The 21,388-nt window shown below is 37.7% G+C and overlaps 1 protein-coding gene across 1 annotated transcript in view; it reads left to right on the top strand.

Moving 5' to 3' along the window:
* Thsd7a (thrombospondin type 1 domain containing 7A) overlaps positions 1–21,388 on the top strand; it is a 399,677-nt gene that overhangs the window by 306,990 nt on the left and 71,299 nt on the right. The window contains exons 8-9 of the mRNA XM_052722143.1: positions 4,644–4,878; positions 13,246–13,361. Of these exons, the coding sequence (XP_052578103.1) occupies positions 4,644–4,878; positions 13,246–13,361 (351 nt within the window). The remainder of the gene's footprint in view (positions 1–4,643; positions 4,879–13,245; positions 13,362–21,388) is intronic.

The following is a 21,388-nucleotide window of genomic DNA, read 5'->3' as shown; positions in this document are numbered from 1 at the left end:
TTCATTCCAGTGCCTCCTTCTTCCAGACATTAAGTCTCCAAAACACAATGAATCATACTTCTCGTAATCATTATTAAATTTAAAAAAATTACATACCTCTCAACATAATTCTGATGTTCCACATAGAATTTTCCTCTTGAGTGTGTTTGCTCAGCCACTCTACCCCTCCTACTTACTTTCCTTACCACATCACAATATCCTTGAGTGTAGTGAACAATTTCTAATCCCTCTGATGTTCCTTGAAGTTCCCCACATAAATACTGGGATGCTGTACATCACACTCCAAATACAGGTATCCAGTTACCATATTGAATAGGGCTCTTTATACATATAAAGTTCCTCCCCCAAGACCCCTATGTCCCCACCCCCTAATCCACTCCTCTTCCATTTCTGTTTAGAAAAGGATGATACCATGAGTATCAACAAAACATGGCGTATCATGTTGCAGTAAGACTAAGCACTCCTCCATGTAATAAGACTGGGCAAGGTGACCCAGTATGAGGAATAGGGTCCCAAAAGCCAGTGAATGAGTAAAAGACAGCCCCTGTTCACACTATTAGAGTCCCCATAAGAGGACCAAGCTACACAACTGTCACTTATATGCAGAGTGCCTAGGTCAGTCCCATGCAGGCTCCCTGGTTGTCAGTTCAGTCTCTGTGAGCCCCTATGAGCCCAGGTTAGTTGATTCTGTGAGTTTCTTATGGTGTCCTTTGCCCCGCTCTGGCTCCTACAGTCCTTTCTCCCCCTCTTCTGCAGGATTCCCTGAATTCTGCCTAATGATTGGCTGTGGGTCTGCATCTGTTTCCATCAGTTACTGGATGAAACCTCTCTGATGACAATTGGACTAGGCACCAATTTGGTCACAAGAGATGGCCAGTTCAGGCTACATATCCACTATTACTAGGAGTCTTAGCTGGGGTCATGAATAGGTCTATTTTCAAACCTGTCATATCAGTTGTAAATACATCAATGCCAGAAACAGCAATTCCCTAACTCTCACCATACGTATTCTAACAAAGCTTCTGCAAGACTGATGTGTATAGGTAAAGTTATGTTCTTTTTCATATATTTTGATTGTTCTTTATATTTACAGACTATATTGTGTGGTATATGCATACATATGAGAGGGAATATGAGCTGTGCATGTACATGGAGGCCTGAAAAGGATGTCAGGTGTTCTGCATTGTTACTATTTTACACACTTGAGATAGTCTCTTACTAAGGTTGGAGATTACTAAAGCAAGCTCTAGCCATCCTCCAGTCTGTTTCTGGCCTCACGGTGCTGAAGTTACCTGATCATGCAACTACACCCAGTATTTTAAATGAATTCTGGGGCTTTGAATTCAGGTCTTTGTGTTTGCAGCAAGTACAGTTATCTATCCCTAGCCCAGTGCCTCTTGTTTTAATACAGCAGTTTCACCTAATAGCTGGAACATTTTATATGCACATAAATATTTCTTTCTTTCTTTTATTAAAAATAGATTTTTTTCTCACATAATATATCCTGATTACACTTTCTCCCAGCCTCAACTTCTCCTAGCTTATCCTCACCTCCTCTGTAAAGGTTTATTTATGTAACAGAAGTCTTTTCAGGTCCAGTAAAATCTTTCCTGTTGCTGAAACTATAAAAACATCCAAGTAATCCAAGTTTTAGTGTAAAGCCTATATTTTTACATGTAAGAGGACATAGTAAGTGTCATAGTAAGTATAAGTGTCATAGTTCACATTTTATAATTTCTCCATGACTATGGAAATACTCCCAAAGGTCCAAAATTAGGTTTTCTCATAAATAATAGATACTTTCAACATTGTATTTATCAATTTTTCTAACATAAAATTATTCCCCAAACAACACATTGATGCTGCAGTGACAGATTACACCAAAATTGCAATGTTGTAATAATTAAGACCACACTAGGGCTTATCAGTGCAAGGATCCTGCATCAGATCCAAACTGCTGATGTGGCTTTAATGTGGATTAGGGCGAGAAAATAAATAGCCTTTATGTCTATAAACTTAACAGCTATCTTGCAGTTCCTCGACATGTTATGCTGATGTTGTAGAAGTTCTTTTCTTACCCTTATCATTTTTTCCCTAAGCCAAGCAGTCAATTCAAGTGTCAAAAGCAACTCAGAGGTTTAAAATCAGTTTTAACAGGATACTTATTCTTAGAGTGAAAATGGTGTATGACAGAAATGCAGCATTTTATTAGCAATTGTAGTATTAAATGTAAAGGAACTGTTAAATAAGTGTATATAAAATCATATTTATAATTACATATATAATTGGTATGTATTTGTTAATGTGGAATATGTCTAGCACCTGGAAGAAGGAACTCTAGGTGTACTCACTTATTTCTCCCCAATACAATTAGCACGTTTTAGAATTCAGTGTATTCGAATCCTAAAAGTCCATGCAAGGGTTGCAAGGGTCATAGAGTTGTATGACAGCAGACAGATATGAAATGTGACAGGTGTCCTTACCTTCATTAAGCAGGGACACTAATAAAATGTTCAGGACAGGTCATTCTGATTTTGGAGCCACATTCAACAATGCAGAAATGATTCTAAATTGTTATTAACAAGCTGCCAATTGATTAGCTGCTGATCAGAGGGAAGTCTGAAAATATCTGTAATCTCTGGAGATCATCTCTGGTGTTGGCACTGGAATCAAATCATCAATGAAGTAAGGGATGAATTTCTCTAATCCCTGCCTTTAACAATACTGCTCTTTATTTTCACAGTTGGTTAAAACAAAAACATGATCTTCCTACATTCCTTATTAACACACTGGTCACATCGTTTCAGATGCTTGGGTTTATACATTTATTCATTTGACAGTTGTGAACACAAATTAGGACCCCACCTATGAAGTTCACACAATAGGGCTGGCACAAAAAAAAAAAATGATACCAGAGTATTAGCCTTCACATCACAGTCTACTAATTAGACATATGGCTATCTTACCATTTAACATCCCCAGCATTATCACTTTGTACCTTGAATGCATTTCTGCAATGCAGCAGCTAAGCAGAAGTCATAGCAGAGTTGCCAAAACTTGTAGTGATAGCGAGCATTGTTGTTCTGGCTGGAAACAGCAGTCCCAGATATGCAAAAAGGAAACAATCAAAATCAGCTAAAGACCATTTGAGGAAAAAATAAATACTGGTTGTTTGATTAAGACTTTTAATACATCTTCTGGTGCAACTAAAAATCCAACAGGGCTGGGGAAGTTTCTCTGTGATAGAAGACATGCCTAACATGTGCAAGTCCTAGATTCCTTCCCCCAGAACTGGAAGGAAAAGCATGTAACAGCATCAAAATCTAAAGACAGCTATTGTTATCCTGGAGAAAATTCTGTCAATTACATGGGACAGTGTTTTTGTTGTTGTATGTATAGGCTGAGGCAGGATATTTGCATGTGAGTGCAGTCTTGAGGCCTCAGATCCCTTGGACCTGGAGTTATAGGCAGGTGTGACCTGCCTGATAATGGGTACAGAGAACCAAATTGGTATCCTTTGCAAGACCAGTATATGCTCTTAATGGCTGAGCCATCTCTCTAGGTCTCGGGACAAATCTTTATAAGAAATTTCGTATTAGGCTGGTAAGATGGCTCAGTGGGCAAAGGAACTTGCCCCTAAGCCTGATGACCTGAGTTCAATCTAGGACCCACATTGTGAAAAGAGAGAACTGACTTCCACAACTTTGCATTTGATCTATACACACACACCATGGCATGTGCATGCCCTACCCAATATATACATAAATGCACACAAACAAATGTATAGATGTAATAATTTTTAATAAAAAGTGAAATATCTGATATCACCAACATCTTTATGTCACAGATGATGATGATACCATAAAAAAAACCCACAAACTTTAATGTGAATGAGTTCAAACTGACTGAAAAGATCTGGACTCTGAATAGAGAAGTTAAAAACTATCTTGTAATTTTTGCAAAAGCATAATACAGAAAAAAGCAAACATGGAATTAAGTCATAGAAAGCTGTTTCAATAAGCATACAAAAATTAGAGTTAAGCAGAAAATATTGTTTAATGACTTAATTTTAAACCATTTCTTTTTCTTTTGAACACATAAAATGACGGTGCATAGCACAGCCAATGACACCAGAGATTTGAACAAATCCATTGATTTCTCAATAATATTCTAGAAGATCCTAAATTTTTCTCCAATGTTAACATATTTGCATGTAATCACCCTAAAACCTAATACATTAAAGTAAGCATTATTTAAAACCCTGGGTTAAGACTTTCTATTTAAAAGATGGCAACTGAAAACATATTCAGATATTTTCATCCACAGTGTGAAGTTTTCTCTGGCTTGTGGTTAACAATTCCGTGGGCTTCCTTGCATTTGATGTTGGGTTTCTCTGAAGAACAATGGCTTCTCCTTAAGGTCCTAAATTGTCTTCAATATCTAGTATGTATACTGTATGCTTCATATTTTAAGCTAGATCATGAAAAAGAATAATATACCTCTTTTGTAGTATGCTGGTAGAATACTATGTGCTCAGTAAGTGGTCAGCATCGTCGTTATCAGCCCTGAAAATTCCTAGGAAGAGAGAACAATGAAATTCTTTGGCTCTCTATCTAATCTGTTATCGTTGTCCATTTCTGTAGGTGGAATCCGCTGCCCAAACAGCAGTGCCTTGCAAGAGGTGCGCAGCTGTAATGAGCATCCTTGCACTGTGTATCACTGGCAAACTGGTCCCTGGGGTCAGTGTATAGAGGACACATCAGTGTCATCCTTCAATACAACTACAACATGGAATGGGGAGGCCTCATGTTCTGTGGGCATGCAGACACGAAAAGTCATCTGTGTTCGAGTCAACGTGGGCCAAGTGGGACCCAAGAAGTAAGGCCTTTAGAATGTCAGCAGTAAATCCTGTGGTCAGCCATGCAGAAGATTGGCTTGGGCTTTGCTTGCTTCGTTAAATGGAGTCTTTTGATGCTTGTCATTCCTGTCTCCAAGAGAAGATTTGTTTGTTTTCGGTGTCAGTTGCTGATAAAGCTGTAACTATTTCTGAGTCTTGTACAGGGAACCCATAAATTCTGTAGAAACCTTTCTACCTGGCCCCCATTTTCAATTCTATTGTAGAACAGTGTGCTTTTATTAAGCTATTGAGGTAAAGAAAGGAGTCTTGCTCTAGGCTTGGCTGATCAATAATGATGGTATACAAAGTCCTAGCAGTGGAGGTCATCCATGACCTCCTGTATATCCCTGGGCTTGGAGACTGACAATCTATTTAATTGAATAGAAGCCATCTATGATCTGCCTTCCTTTTCCCCCAGAAAATACTATATCACTAGTAATAAGGCCAAACTTATATTTTTCAGTGGTAAAATGAGTAACCACCTACTTCCAGTTGAGAGCCTTGGGATAAGATGACTGCTAAGATAAAGTGAAAAACACATCAGTTTCTGATGGGTTAGGTAACAACAAGAGAAACAGTTTGCTAGTGGGAAGGACAAAAATACAGAGACGTGAGGTGTTAAGAGTATCTTGTGACTATTATAAGCAAAACCAAGTAATGTCATGGAGGAAAAACCAATTCTTAGAGAAAAATTAATGAATTTTCTAAAAAAAATATTCTTTTGAGTGGGAACATCCTATTTATTTTTTGAAACGGAATAACTTCTTTAGTCATTCAAATGTCCTTAGCCATATGGAATGTGGACAGCACAAGCAACATGTTTTACATAAGTGTAACTGTGTGTGGCCTTGTGTTTCCCAAATCATCAGCCAGGTGGCTTTGACAAAGCTAACTGAAAGCATTATATAATGAAAAATACTCTGATGTAGTCACTCAATGAACATTAGAAATGGCTGTTTTAAAAATGCAAGATATTTCTTTTGCTTTTTTCTATCAGTGACTTTAGCTCTTTGAAAATTTTGTGGTTGTATAAAAAGCACTCGGGTTACTCTCTCTTCCTCCTATATCTCTTCGTCCCATCCCTATTATGTCCCCTTCTCCCTATCTGTTCCTTTTTCAGGTGCATGATTTTTGGTTTTGTTCTATTACATTTTCCATGGGCACGAGAATAATTTATCTCACATATGGAAATATGTAAGAGTTCCATTATGTACTTTTATCTAGCTATCATTGCAGGTATTAAAGATATTTAGCTCCATAGTGTATATATAGATTTAAATTTGAAAATATATTAGAAAATATGTGCCAAAGAGATTCACATAAAGTGAGAGACCATTCTGCACACTTCATATGGTAACCTCAAACCAATATGTTAATGGGAATTACACTAAGGATGTTATTAATCTGACTCAGGAAATTAATTTGCAATATATTAAAATTCAATGGTGCTAGCAGCAGCAGGGGTAAAAGTCCCAAGTCAGGCAGAGCCTGATTCTTGCTGGGACAAGAACAGAGATAGAAGTGCTCAGTAGACCAGACAGGATGAACAATATTATATTGATTTGCAAAAGGCTTCCTCTTTCTGTTTGACGGACAATGGCCTTTCAAAGGTTTCAACTTAGAGAGACTACAAACTAAAATACTGTTCCAGAGTGAAGGGTTACATGTGAAAGGATCTCTGTGTGAAAGAGCCTAATGGATCCAGTGTCATGAGATCATTCACTAAGAAGGGTGTCCTGATGCCTCATATTAGACCACCACAGTAATCCAGCAAAAATTTACTATGCCTCTACAGCTGTTTTTCAATGATCTGGATATGCCCATAGATTTGTTGAATCATGTGGGTTTCCTTTGCCCTTAAAATTGTGGGAAATGAAACCATGTACAGTGAGTTCAAAAGAAAGTGTTATTGCCCTTCTCCCTAAATGCTAGGTTAAATTCAATGAATGCTTTCCAATACAAGTCATTTGAAACAAAAATGCAAATAGAAGCCTTGTTTTAAACTCTTCTTAATAAAATAGATTACTGAGAGATGGCAAAATCAATGTTATTGATCTTATCTATCCTCCCAAGTAACAAACTTCAACTCCTATCACATCTGTTTAATTTGACCTTGAATAAGATTGGGAGGAAGGAGGAATCAATTGTTTGATTTAAACCACAAATGCTAAATACACACAGTTCCAGGGAAAGGAAGCATGTTGGCTAAAACAATTGCCTCACCAAAGGAAGTCGGAATTCATTTTATTGGATGAATCTAGGCTGTATAATTTATCTTTGTGTGTTCACTTAATGACTTTGTTGTTAGTAATTTTGCTCTCCACAGTTAGCCCAGTATCTTGCTGTGGCTATTTCCAAACTAAAAGATTATGTAGAGGGTCAATGATAACATTGTAAATTCAATTGATTTATTTGGAGTTACATATTTGAAGAGCATGCAATTGAGTAATGGCCTCCCATTGTTAAAGTTATAAAATGCCTCAATGAAAAGAATTGCTTTCAATAATAATTACTGACCAGTAGCTCCATAATCCCAAAAGAATTCTTTACATTATATGTTGTATTTTGTCGTATTTTCAAGTTAAATTATAACTCCAGTCTTATAAAAAATCTAAATCATAAAAACACATCAATTTCTGTGATTCATACTTAAATATTTTCTGCCCAACATTTTAAAGAGTCATAATAATTAGGAAAATCCAAGTTTATCCTCAACTAAGCAAGGAGATTATTGTTATTTGACATGTTAAATATTAAATATTTTTTTTTTTTTGGTTTTTTCGAGACAGGGTTTCTCTGTGTAGCTTTGTGCCTAATATTAAATATTTTTAAAAATCAACTTCCAAATAAACCTGAGTAAAGCCTAATATTAAATATTTTTAAAAATCAACTTCCAAATAAACCTGAGTAAAGTAAGAGAATATGTATTCTATTTATAATAGAAAAGAGTATTATATTTGTGTGGGAGAAAATGCATGTAGGCAAATAATTACAGGATATGTCAAAACTGAAGTCTCAGCAAATGCTATAAAGAAATTACTGGAAACAAATAGTGTTAACTATTATTACTCACTGTTTACTTCCTTAAAGGTGACTAATATGGAACTGGGAATGAAGGCACACACCTTTAACCCCAGCACTCAGGAAGCAGAGTCAGGCAGATATCTGTGAGTTTGAGGCCAGCCTAGTCTTCATAGTGAGTCCCAGGCCAGCTAAGGCGATACAGTGCGACCCTGTCTCAAAAAATAAACAGAGAAAGAAAGAAAAAATGAAAGAAGGAAGGGAGGAAGGAAGGAAGGAAGAAAAGGATGAAGGAAGGAAAGAAGGAAGGGAGGGAGGGACTGTAGATGTAACCAACCGTCTTATTAAATAAGAAACACAGAACCAATGCAAAGAAGAAAGCCAAGAGATCAAAGCTAAGAGCCTTACCCACCTGCTACAGCTAGCCTCTTCAGCCAAGAGACCTCTCCAAAAGAAACCTACTTCCTGTCTGTTTGTCTTTATATAGACTTTCTGTTCTACCTTCTCATTGGTTGTAAAACCAACCACATGACTGCACCGTCACTGTCTGTTGGCTGTATCCTTGAACATACAGAGATCTACCTAGCTCTGCCTACCAAGTGCTGGGATTAAAGGCGTGCACCACCAACTCCCAGCTCTGCTATGGCTTGCTATTAGCTCTGACCCACAGGCAACTTTATTTATTAACATACAAATAAAATCACATTTCAGTACAAATAAAATATCACCATAAAGGAGGGAGGGAAGGAGGGAGGGAGGGAGGGAGGGAGGAAGGGAGGGAGGGAGGCAGGAAAAGAGAAAGAGAGAAAGACAGCAAGCAAGCTTGATGGCCTATGTTCAATCCCAGAATCGACAACCAAGCACGGTCTCATGTCCATACCCTCACACATTCTATTCACACACATACATGCATACATATGACAGTAATATTAATAATTATTATTAAGAAACATCACTCATAATATTTTTGTCATATTATTATTAAATATTTAGCTACAGATACAGAAATTTTGTCCTAACATTGGTAATTTGAATTTCTACAATTTTTTATTATGCATATTAGTAATATGTATTTACTAGTGGAGAGATTATCCTAAAGGAAAGGATATAGTGGTTATATTTCTTCTGGAACACATGAGTGTCATGAAGTATACATATTTATGTGTGTAGTCTTGTGCAAATACGGTTGGAGAGAATTAATTTAATTAAATGGTGCTTGTTAAAAGTGGCCATCATTGAGGAAATCCAGAGAATCATCAGGTCATACTTCAAAAACCTCTATTCCATAAAACTGGAAAACCTAAAAGAAATGGATAACTTTCTGGATAGGTACCACATACCTAAGTTAAATCAAGACCAGATAAACTATTTAAATAGTCCAATAACCCCTAACGAAATAGAAACAGTCATTAAAAGTCTCCCAACCAAAAAAAGCCCAGGACCAGATGGTTTTAGCGCAGAATTCTACCAGATCTTCAAAGAAGAGTTAATACCAATACTCTCTAAATTGTTCCACACAATAGAAACAGAAGGAACATTACCAAACTCCTTCTATGAGGCTACAATTACCCTGATTCCTAAACCAAACAAGGATACAACAAAGAAAGAGAACTACAGACCGATCTCCCTCATGAACATTGATGCAAAAATACTCAATAAAATACTGGCAAACAGACTCCAAGAACACATCAAAACAATTATCCACCATGATCAAGTAGGCTTCATTCCAGGGATGCAAGGGTGGTTCAACATACGAAAGTCCGTCAATGTAATACACCATATAAACAAACTCAAAGAAAAAAACCACATGATCATCTCACTAGACGCAGAAAAGGCATTTGACAAAATCCAACACCCCTTCATGATAAAGGTCTTGGAGCGATCAGGAATACAGGGAACATACCTAAACATAATAAAGGCAATTTACAGCAAGCCAACAGCCAACATCAAATTAAATGGAGAGAAACTCAAAGCAATTCTACTAAAATCAGGAACGAGGCAAGGCTGTCCGCTCTCCCCATACTTATTCAATATAGTACTTGAAGTTCTAGCCAGAGCAATAAGACAACATAAGGAGATTAAGGGGATACAAATTGGAAAGGAAGAAGTCAAGCTTTCCCTATTTGCAGATGACATGATAGTATACTTGAGCGACCCCAAAGATTCCACCAAGGAACTGATACAGCTTATAAACACCTTCAGCAACATAGCAGGATACAAGATCAACTCAAAAAAATCAGTAGCCCTCATATATACAATGGACAAAGAAGCAGAGAAGGAAATCAGAGATACATCACCCTTTACTATAGCCACAAATGACATAAAATACCTTGGGGTAACACTAACCAAGCAAGTGAAGGACCTTTATGACTAGAACTTTAAGTCCCTGGAAAAAGAAATTGAAGAAGATGTCAGAAAATGGAAAGATCTCCCATGCTCATGGATAGGCAGGACTAACATAGTAAAAATGGCAATCTTACCAAAAGCAATCTACAAATTCAATGCAATCCCCATCAAAATACCAACACAATTCTGACCTGAAAAGAATAATACTCAACTTCATATGGAAAAACAAAAAACCCAGGATAGCCAAAAGAATCCTGTACAATAACACAATCTCTGGAGGCATCACGATCCCTGACTTCAAGCTCTACTATAGAGCTACAGTAATAAAAACAGCTTGGTACTGGCATAAAAACCGACATGTGGACCAATGGAATCGAATTGAAGACCCAGACATTAATCCGCACACCTATGAACATATAATTTTTGACAAAGAAGCCAAAAGTGCACAATGGAAAAAAGAAAGCATCTTCAACAAATGGTGCTGGCATAACTGGATATCAACATGTAGAAGGCAGCAAATAGATCCATATCTATCACCGTGCACAAAACTTAAGTCCAAGTGGATCAAGGACCTCAACATAAATCCAGCTACTGTGAACCTGCTAGAAGAGAAAGTAGGAAGTAGTCTTGAATGCATTGGCATAGGAGACCACTTCCTAAATAGAACACCAGTAGCACAGACACTGAGAGAAACAATCAATCAATGGGACCTCTTGAAACTGAGAAGCTTTTGTAGAGCAAAGGATATGGTCAACAAGGCAAAGCGACAGCCTACAGAATGGGAAAAGATCTTCACCAACCCCACATCTGACAGAGGACTGATATCCAGAATATATAAGAAACTCAAGAAATTAGACATCAAAATGCCCAACAGTCCAATTAAGAAATGGGCTATAGAGCTAAACAGAGAATTCCCAACAGAGGAAACTCAAATGGCTGAAAGACATTTAAGGAATTGCTCAACATCCCTAATCATCAGGGAAATGCAAATCAAAACAACTCTGAGATACTACCTTACGCCTGTCAGAATGGCTAAGATCAAAAACACTGAAGACACCTTATGCTGGAGTAGATGTGGAGCTAGGGGAACTCTCCTCCACTGCTGGTGGGAATGCAAGCTTGTACAACCACTTTGGAAATCAATATGGCTTTCTTAGAAAATTGGGAATCAATCTCCCCCAAGATCCAGTTATACCACTCTTGGGCATATACCCAAGGAATGTTCAACCACACCACAAGAGTACTTGTTCAGCTATGTTCATATCACCATTGTTTGTAATAGCCAGAACATGGAAACAACCTAGATGCCCTTCAACTGAAGAATGGATAAACAAAATGTGGTACATATACACAATGGAATACTACTCAGCAGAGAAAAACAATGACATCATGAGGTTTGCAGACAAATGGATGGATCTAGAAAAAAATCATCCTGAGTGAGGTAACCCAGACTCAGAAAGACAAACATGGTATGTACTCACTCATAGGAGGATACTAGATGTGGAACAAGGATGACTGGACTGCTACTCACATCACCAGGGAGGCTACCTGGAAAACAGGACCCTAAGAAAGACACGGGGATCGCCCAATGACGGAGAAATGGATGAGATCTACATGAACAGCCTGGACATGAGTGGGGGTAGTGAAGGGCGAGGGTCAAGGGAAAGAGAGCTTGGGGGAGCAGGAGATCCCAGCTGGATCAACAACAGAGAGGGAGAACAAGGAATAGGAGACCATGGTAAATGAAGACCACATGAGAATAGGAAGAAGCAAAGTGCTAGAGAGGCCCACAGAAATCCACAAAGATACCCCCACAACAGACTGCTGGCAATGGTCGAGAGACAGCCCGAACTGACCTACTCTGGTGATGGGATGGCCAAACACCCTAATTGTCATGCTAGAAACCCCATCCAACTACTGAGGGATCTGGATGCAGAGATCCATGGCTAGGCCCCAGGTGGAGCTCTGGGAGTCCAATTAGCAAGAATAAGGAGGGTTTATATGAGCAAGAATTGTTGAGACCGAGGTTGGATAAAGCACAGGGACAAATAGCCAAATGAATGGAAACACATGACCTATGAACCAATGGCTGAGGGGTCACCAACTGGATCAGACCCTCTGAGTGGGTGAGACAGTTGATTGGCTTGATCTGTTTGTGAGGCATCCAGGCAGTGGGACCGGGTCCTGTGCTCATTGCAGGAGTTGGCTGTTTGAAACCTGGGACTTATGCAGGGTCGCTTGGCTCGGCCTGGGAGGAGGGGACTGGACCTGCCTGGACTGAATCTACCAGGTTGATCTCAGTCCGCAGGGAAGGCTTTGCCCTGGAGGAGGTGGGAATGGGGGTGGGCTGGGGAGAAGGTGAGGGGGGCGGGAGGGGGGGAGAACAAGGGAATCCGTGGCTGATATGTAGAACTGAATTGTATTGCAAAATAAAAATTTAAAAAAATGTGAAAAAAAAGAAAAAATGTATAAAAATAAAAAAGTAGGCGTGGTATGGGCCCTAAACAAATTATCTGATTGAAAGTCTCAGGTGATGGGGGAGATACCACTTAATCACACAGTTTCTTAGCATGCATGAGTCCTTCTGTCTATTACTTTGTTGATATTCATGTAAATTCAAAAAATTAGTATCACAATTTGTCATTGTACTCAGTATGAGAAAAGACATCCTTGAGACAATGCAAACTCTTTAAATTAGTAACAAAAAATTTTTCTATTTAGCAGTCTGTTTTCCTTTAATATCATTGAAACTTCAAAAATTTTTCAACTAATGTGTTTCTCAGATTGATGCTATGTGATATCAAAGGGTTCGTCTTTCCATTAAAAGCTATTTATTTATTTGTAAAAAAAAAAAGTGGCCATGAAAGCTAAGTAATAGAGGCTGGTGGCTGTGACTCAGACAGCAAGGAAAACTGGGAGGAAATTACGATACTTGGCTTTGTGGATTGTTAAAGTCGGAATAATTTCTTTGTTTGTTCTAGGTGTCCTGAAAGCCTTCGGCCTGAAACAGTGAGGCCTTGCTTACTTCCTTGTAGGAAGGATTGTATCGTGACCCCATACAGTGACTGGACGCCATGTCCCTCTTCATGCAGAGAAGGTATGGGGTGTAGATTCTGAAGGCTCTTCACCCAGGACTTCATTCCTCAAGACATTTGACTTCTTCTGGATGAGCAATATTTGTGATTCTTACACAGGGCGTTGTTCTCCTGGCTTTTCATGAATGTCAGAACATTTGGGTTTCTCCCTGGAAATAATACTGAGTTAGAGTTCCTGGGAGGTAGTAAATTTTATGCTAGAGTATGCCTTGAATTTTTATTATATACCTCAAATTGAAATGATTCTAGATTTTATTAATACATCTTATCTTTCATTAATACTGAAAGAATGTATACTGGTCTTGTGAATTTTTAAGAGAGTTTCCAAGTGACCTCAGTACACACGGCTTCTAACCTACTTATAGGCAAGAAATAGCCTGAGACCAAGTTTGCTACAGATTCAATTATGTGGCCCAAGGATAGGAATAAAACAAAGAGAAAAACCGTCGAGTTGACTCCCTGCCAACATTTAATGTGCCATGAGGCATTTCCAAGATGAGTATTTGTTCCCTGCAAAGTTTGGTTTTGCTTTTGTGACTTGCAAAGACTCTTTTTTTTCATGGTCTGTCCCCTGATAAATCTTTCCTTACCCTTCAGGGCATGGTCTTTTAGCATTCCCATTGAGAGAAATTTTCACACCTTCCGAGTGACTTACACAGTAACAGCAAATTTTTTCTCAGTGTGACAGACAGCATAGTCTCCAGTTTTCTCGTTAGCTCTCTCAACCTGTGCATTGTCTTTATGCTTTCCTTATGTTTATGTTCTTGACTCTCACTGGAGATTTGCAATTCAGAGCTAATTTCTAGTTTCATGACTATCTTACCTTGCTAAATGTTATTCTAAACCACTCGATTTTCTGAATGTTTTAATTGATTGTTTTTACAGATTATCCTGTGTATAGTTGAAGCACAAGTTTTGGGAGATTTTCTTAATGAGATAGGACCTAAGTCTGTCGAGCAGTTTTTGCAATCTTCCTTCCTCAATGGGTCAGTTTCCGGGATTAGAGACGCATACCACCATATCTGGAATATTTTCTTTTATGTTTTATAGTACACTGTTAAAATAGTGTATGAAACTAAACTGCTAGCAGAGCAAGAAGAGGTTTTTTTTTATTTCAATGTCTTTTAGAATTCTTAGTAGCCTTGGTGGGGAAAGAGTAGCTGCCATTAGTCTGCTTGTTTTTGAGACAGAGACTTTCAGCCCAGGCTGGCCTTGAACTTACTAAGTAGATGAGGATGATGGTGGACTTTTGATGTTCCTGGCCTCACCAAGGGCTGAGATTACAGATATGTAGCACCATGCCATTTTTTGTTAGTGTGCTCTAGAAGGCTAAGCCCATAGCAAGTCTACCAAGCTATAACCCCAGTTCATATTAGGTTTTGTAAGATTGTTAATGGTTTAATAAACATTAATTTAATTGCAAAAAGAGAAAAATGTTAATGACATGAATTTTCTAAAAAGCAATGACATTTTCTGATTTTTTCAATAGATTTTATAATCTTATTTCTTTATTTTCTTAAAAGCCACATAAAATATGGTTATTATTGGCTTGGTCATTATCAAATAACATACTTTTCTATAAGCTGTGATCTCTGAAGTTTTTGGTGCTGTTCATCACTTCAGTGATAAAGTTTACCTATTATATTACATTACATCACATGACATTGCATGTGAAATCTTGTGTTTTGTTTAGGCTCAGGTTTTGGTTTAGTCTATAATAATGATGATAAGGTCTTACAGGACAGGCACAGCATGCTTGCATGTGCTCACTATGTGGCAAATACTTTAGTTGGCTATATTGGAAACAATCTTTCTGAGAAAGCATTGAGATCACAATAAAATAAAACTTTCTTAGAAAATTTGAACTGAAGATTATTAATTAGCAATTTCCTGGTATGTTTATTATTTTCAGTTCTTCATTAAAAGCACTCATTCATCTTTCACTCTATAATGTTTTTCAAGTTACTACAATGTGTCAGGTTTGATTCCAAATATAAGGTATCAGCAGTCAACAAGCTAATATCCTAGAGGCATGAAATGTATAAGGAAATTTTTTTCGAATCTCTTAATTTGTGTAAATAAAGCATTGTCCCTAAGCATGAGGATCTACAAAATAAAAACAGGGGTAAAGAAGAGAAGTAACTTAACTTTGGAAAATTACAAAGTAAGCAAGCTATGATAGAATATCTAGGCAATATCAAATTTTCATTTAGCCATGCACTTATAAAGAGATTCCTCAATACACTGCTAGTATAACTTAATTCATATTCAGCAACCTGAATGTGCAAAACGTAAAAAAAAAAAATTAGTGGTTTTGAGCAGGGTCAAGACTACTACAAGACAGTGCAAGAGAAAGAGAGGGAGATGGAGCACCAAGTACACTCTTGGGTACTTATAATAATAATGGTCACAACAGAGTGCTAGAAAAAGTGCATTATCAACCCCTGTTGAATCTGAAGAATTTTAATAAGATAAAAAAATTAGATGAACTGTCAAGTTAGGAAAAATGGTCAGTGTATAAAATATTTAAAAATGAAAACATGCAATTCTGATGGTTATAACATGAAGGTCTCAACATAAGACTGAGTAACTGATACAACATAAAAGAGAAGACCATGAAATGAGTGGAGGTATAATAATTGTGAATGCAGTGTCTAGGATGGAATAAACTTGTTGTTGTCGAAGAAATGAAAGTGGTAACAGAAGTGGAAAGAGGATTACAGTGAGGTCAAGGTGACTAATTAGTGAAGCTTCTTGAGGCTGAAAGGTAGATAGATAGTGATGTTAATGTCAGAAGTTTAGGAGAGTTGGTGATTTTTAAAGGTAGAAGGAAGGAGAAAGAATACGAAATTGCTAAATGGAGCTAAGTAGTGTCTGTAAAGGGAAGTATAGAAAATTTCAATTAAGAAATTGAAGATGAAAGATTGGGTATTCCAAATGAATATGTAAATAGATACGTCAGAGGGTGGAGAGGAATGAGAAAATGTAATAGGTTATGTCTGTGGATATTGCTGTGGATCCGAGCAATAATGAAGGAACACTTGGGGTGCTGATCTGGTATAATGTGAGGTATAATGGGTTTAGTTGGATTAATCACTTGGTCAAATATAGGTAATTGTTCTAAATTAAAACTCAGGTTGCCACTAGATGACAGTTCTTTCCAGGATCTGGGATAAGAGTGACCGCTCTGTACAGGGACACCAGCTCAGAAACCTGCTGACATGGAAGCAAGAGGCTCTCTCTCTGGTGATGGAAGATGTAGACAGGACTCTACTTGGGGTGGCAAATGTTCTCTCACCTGCACAGCAAACCAGCTCTACCCCTCTTTAAGTGAAAGCTATATGCTAAATCTCCTAGAAAATATTTTCAAAAACCAGAAAGTTACACTCTTAGATTTAAAAGTAATAACTGTAATTGTGTGTTAAAGACATAAAAGGAGTGGGATTATAGAGGAATAATAGTGGAGGATACTTTGTGCTCTCCAAGAAGCTTTTTCTGCTCCCCTGCTGACTTCTGTAACTGAGCAAGGGGGGGACTGTGGCATTGCAGAAGGGGTAGCCTTTTGCTATGGTGAAGAAAATGAAACAATGGCATGAGGCTAATTTTTCCATTATTTACTTAAGAAATGGTCTAATCCATGTGCTGTTAAAATTGCACTGACGCCGGGTGGTGGTGGCACACGCCTTCAATCCCAGCACTCGGGAGGCAGAGGCAGGAAGAGCTCTGTGAGTTCAAAGCCAGCCTGGGCTACAGAGTGAGTTCCAGGACAGGCCCAAAGCTACACAGAGAAACCCTGTCTCGAAAAACAAAACAAAAAAAATTGCATTGACTTCAGCATATGACTAAAAATTCTAAACACAGTTTTGTGTTCAATAAGAGGAAATGAGAAAAATAATTCAGGAATGTAGTATTTATTTTTAATTTAAAATTTCAGGTAAATCCTAAATTTTATGACTTTTGTATTTATTAGAACTTAGAACTATCCTTCTTCTAAAAATCATTTTAAGGAGGTAAAATTACAGTGTAGTATTGCAGAAAATGGAAATAATTAGGTTTCAAGGAATAATAAAAAGGGAGCATTTGAAATATTATTCATTTCTCTCCCATGATACATCTTGAAAAAGAACCAGTGTTAATAAAGATCAATATTAAGTTGTAGGTAGTTTGGTCCTCAAATGGTTGTATACTAGTTGAATTTTAAAAAATTATTCATGAATTTTGAAAAATGCCACTTTAATTTATAAATAATTTTTGGATAGAATTTGTTACTCTAATTTATAAAAAGTAAGTTCTTGTGATCAAATAATGAATTTAAATGTTCAAGTTCTGTTTGCTCCCCTTTTTTTCACACTGATTGCCTTGAGAGCCAGACAGAATGTTGCAGGAACAGAATTTGCTGCTCAGCCCCTGAATCAATTGTATACTAGAATTACCCCAAAGATCTAAAGATTACCTTCATATCTTACTTCTTGAATCAATATTTACTTTACCAATTCACATATTGCTACTCCAACTGGTCACTCTCCTTTTGACTAGTGTAACAAATAAATTTTACTCTTAATTCCTTCCACAAGTAATTTCTTTGATAAAATATACTTTGAATGTCTTGAGATAACTAAAAAACTACTGAAACAGATTTATAGATTATGTACGTACTTAATTTGTTAACTTACAAAATCAGTTATTTTGCGTGCATAATTCCCTTTTCTTATTCTATCTTACATAGGGATTTCTGAGTAAAAATACAGCACACAGGAGCCTTTATAATTTCGTGCTCATTATTTCTCAATGAAATAAATTGTTTGTTCTTAATTCTCAATATATAGGCTTGTTTGTTCTTAATCACCAATGTACAGGCTTTGGACCTAGTACTTATTTCAGGGAATGGACAGAAACAAACAGAACATGCTAATAAACCATATGAATGGGTGAAAAATAAAAGTTTTCTCATTCAATAAGTATTTATAAAGCACTTCCTATGTGTGGGCAATTTTGTGGATGTTCAGAGAGGTCAGTGGAAACCCTATATGTATTTCCAAATACATTTAATAAGTGGCATAAATACACACAAAACGCTATCAAATCCCAAGCTTACTACCAAAAGTTGTTTGTGAATAATATTCCTTTTTTACCCCCATGGATTCTGTGGGTCCATACCAATTGAGTCCTAAAGTGAATGCACAAGCAAATTCTTAACTATGGTCAGAAGAATCAAGGATGTCCTGATACTCCCTATACAACACCATTAAATTTCCTCTCTGAGTACTATAGCGCTGAAGTACTCCAATGTAATCAGGACACTGCTTTTGTCCTATGGCTACATAAGGTGAAAGATTTTGAATTTAGTATAAGAATAAATGGATTACCACTGTACAGTCAATTAAAGTAGAAAAAATACCCATAGTCTTGATTTCTAGTATACATGTGTATAATTTTAATAAAATTATATCAGAAGAATATTACAGACTTGTATTTCAGATAACATGTGTGTTTCAAAAGTAGAAACAAAGAAAAAAGAAAGGCAGACTGCTGTGGGATGTTCTGTATGGCAAATGTGTTGCTAATTAGTCAATAAATAAAACACTGATTGGCCGTTGGCTAGGCAGGAAGTGTAGGCGGGGCAAGGAGGAGAATAAAGCTGGGAAGTGGAAGGCTGAGTCAGAGAGACACTGCCAGCTGCCACGATGAGAAACATCATGTGAAGATACCGGTAAGCCACGAGCCACGTGGCAAGGTATAGATTAATAGAAATGGGTTAATTTAAGCTGTAAGAACAGTTAGCAAGAAGCCTGCCACGGCCATACAGTTTGTAAGCAAAATAAGCCTCTGTGTTTACTTGGTTGTGTTTGAAAGGCTGTGGGACTGGCAGGTGAGAGAGATTTGTCCTGACTGTGGGCCAGGCAGGAAAACTCTACCTACAAATGGCGTCCAACTTGGTGGCAAGAGTTTCCACCTAAAAACTGAGAAAAAAAGATTCTAAAACGGAGCTAAAAACAGCTTCCTAATTGTCTCTCTCAAATGAGCGGCAGCTGCCTGTTTGAGCTACTGGTGGGTTCCTAGCGTGCGTGCTCGACCTGCAGTATGGCGGGAATGAGGCCTCTGCAAGTGGCACATTAAGCTGCATGGTGGATTTAGCCTTTGCTAGTGCAAAACAAAAAAGGGTTTCTGGGCTACTTGCTGCTTGGATAAAAGCATAGACCCACGATAGCTCCCAGAGCTGGCGGTAAACCACTGCCATGTTGTGAAGCTGAGGTGGGCGGAGCCAGCAGCCACAGCTGCTGCAGTTTAAAGCAAGAGATTCACAATAAGACAGATTCAGATGTAATAGTTTGCAATGTGTGTAAAAGATACGTAGGCTTGAAAGAGACAAAAAAGATGATATATAGAGTTATAGAAACAAATACATAGTTTTAAAAAATAAAGTCTTTAAAGAGACAGTAAAGGTAGTATAAAAAATAAGCCACGTAAAAATGGATATTACACAGAGAATCTGCATTGTGTTGTCTTTGGGACTTTTAACTGCAGAAAAACATTTGATTGTAAAAGCTGTTGAGTTATGCCAAAATGTATATTTTAAAGGTACCTTGACTTCAAAATTTGGATATAAGGATATGTTACTTTGGAAAGGAGACTCTGCTTTTGTTTCCACAGAAAGCCAGAGGCTATGGATTTGTTCCAGATTAAGACACATCAGGTTTGACCAGCCAAGACCCCCTGAAAGGTCTCCGATGACACCATGGCCCAGATGATCCAACATCCAGAATGGTTTGAAGGCATCTGGCTCAGACGATACAGCCTCATGGACTATTCCATAATCCTAAAATTTTCTTTGTTTCCCCATAAGATACAGCGCCCCCCTCCAGCAGGAAGTAGTAAGAGAAGCTACGCCCAAATTCCCAAATTATATGTAATTTTACTTTGTTAAGGTTAAAACCTTCCTTTTTGAAAAAAAAAGGGGAAGTGCTGTGGGATGTTCTGTATGGCAAATGTGTTGCTAATTAGTCAATAAATAAAACACTGATTGGCCGTTGGCTAGGCAGGAAGTGTAGGCGGGGCAAGGAGGAGAATAAAGCTGGGAAGTGGAAGGCTGAGTCAGAGAGACACTGCCAGCTGCCACGATGAGAAACATCATGTGAAGATACCGGTAAGCCACGAGCCACGTGGCAAGGTATAGATTAATAGAAATGGGTTAATTTAAGCTGTAAGAACAGTTAGCAAGAAGCCTGCCACGGCCATACAGTTTGTAAGCAAAATAAGCCTCTGTGTTTACTTGGTTGTGTTTGAAAGGCTGTGGGACTGGCAGGTGAGAGAGATTTGTCCTGACTGTGGGCCAGGCAGGAAAACTCTACCTACAGCAGACATTGGAGCACATGAACTGGAATATCCTTGACTGTGTACCAGGTGACATCTAGACAGTTAATGCTTAGGATCTTCAGTTTATAAGGTTTCATTGATGCTGAGCTCATTGTCTGCTCCAATCCCCAGCCCTTGGCCTTGTTTCTGTGTCAAACTTCCTTATGCAAATCGAGAAAGGTTAGCAAGTGACTTTCTCTAAATATTTTGACCACTTGGGAAACAAAGACCCATATGCTGGTGATCTTTTCCTAATGAAGAAGACAAAGAAATAGAGAGACTGAGGGAGGGAGGGAGGGAAGGAAGAAAGAAAACAAAAAATCCCTCTTCAGATACTAACCAAATGATCAGATGTTTATTTAGTTTACATACTCTTTTTAAAAATATTAAAAATTAATCCTAAGCATATACTAAAATAAAGTAAATATTCAAAATAATAGAATGGTGGAACTAAGTAGTAAAAGGGGAGGGTATGAAGTCAAACTAAGAAAAATACAAATGAGAAAATCAAAGTTAATGTATGCTCCTGTAATGAGAGAAAATTAGCTCTGAGAGTCCAGTGACCAAAATGAAAAACAGGATAATGGATTCTGAAGAGTATCAAGAGAAATGAAAATGCTCCTTGCTTTGAGTTGTTAGAGGCATCTATCACCTGGGCTTGAAGCTAGAAGTCATT

The sequence above is a fragment of the Peromyscus californicus genome, unplaced genomic scaffold (genome assembly GCF_007827085.1).
Source record: "Peromyscus californicus insignis strain IS unplaced genomic scaffold, ASM782708v3 Scaffold_6__1_contigs__length_162567912, whole genome shotgun sequence".
Classification (NCBI taxonomy): domain Eukaryota; kingdom Metazoa; phylum Chordata; class Mammalia; order Rodentia; family Cricetidae; genus Peromyscus; species Peromyscus californicus.
Note: the sequence above shows the minus strand (reverse complement) of the source record. Positions and strands in the feature narration are given on the sequence as shown.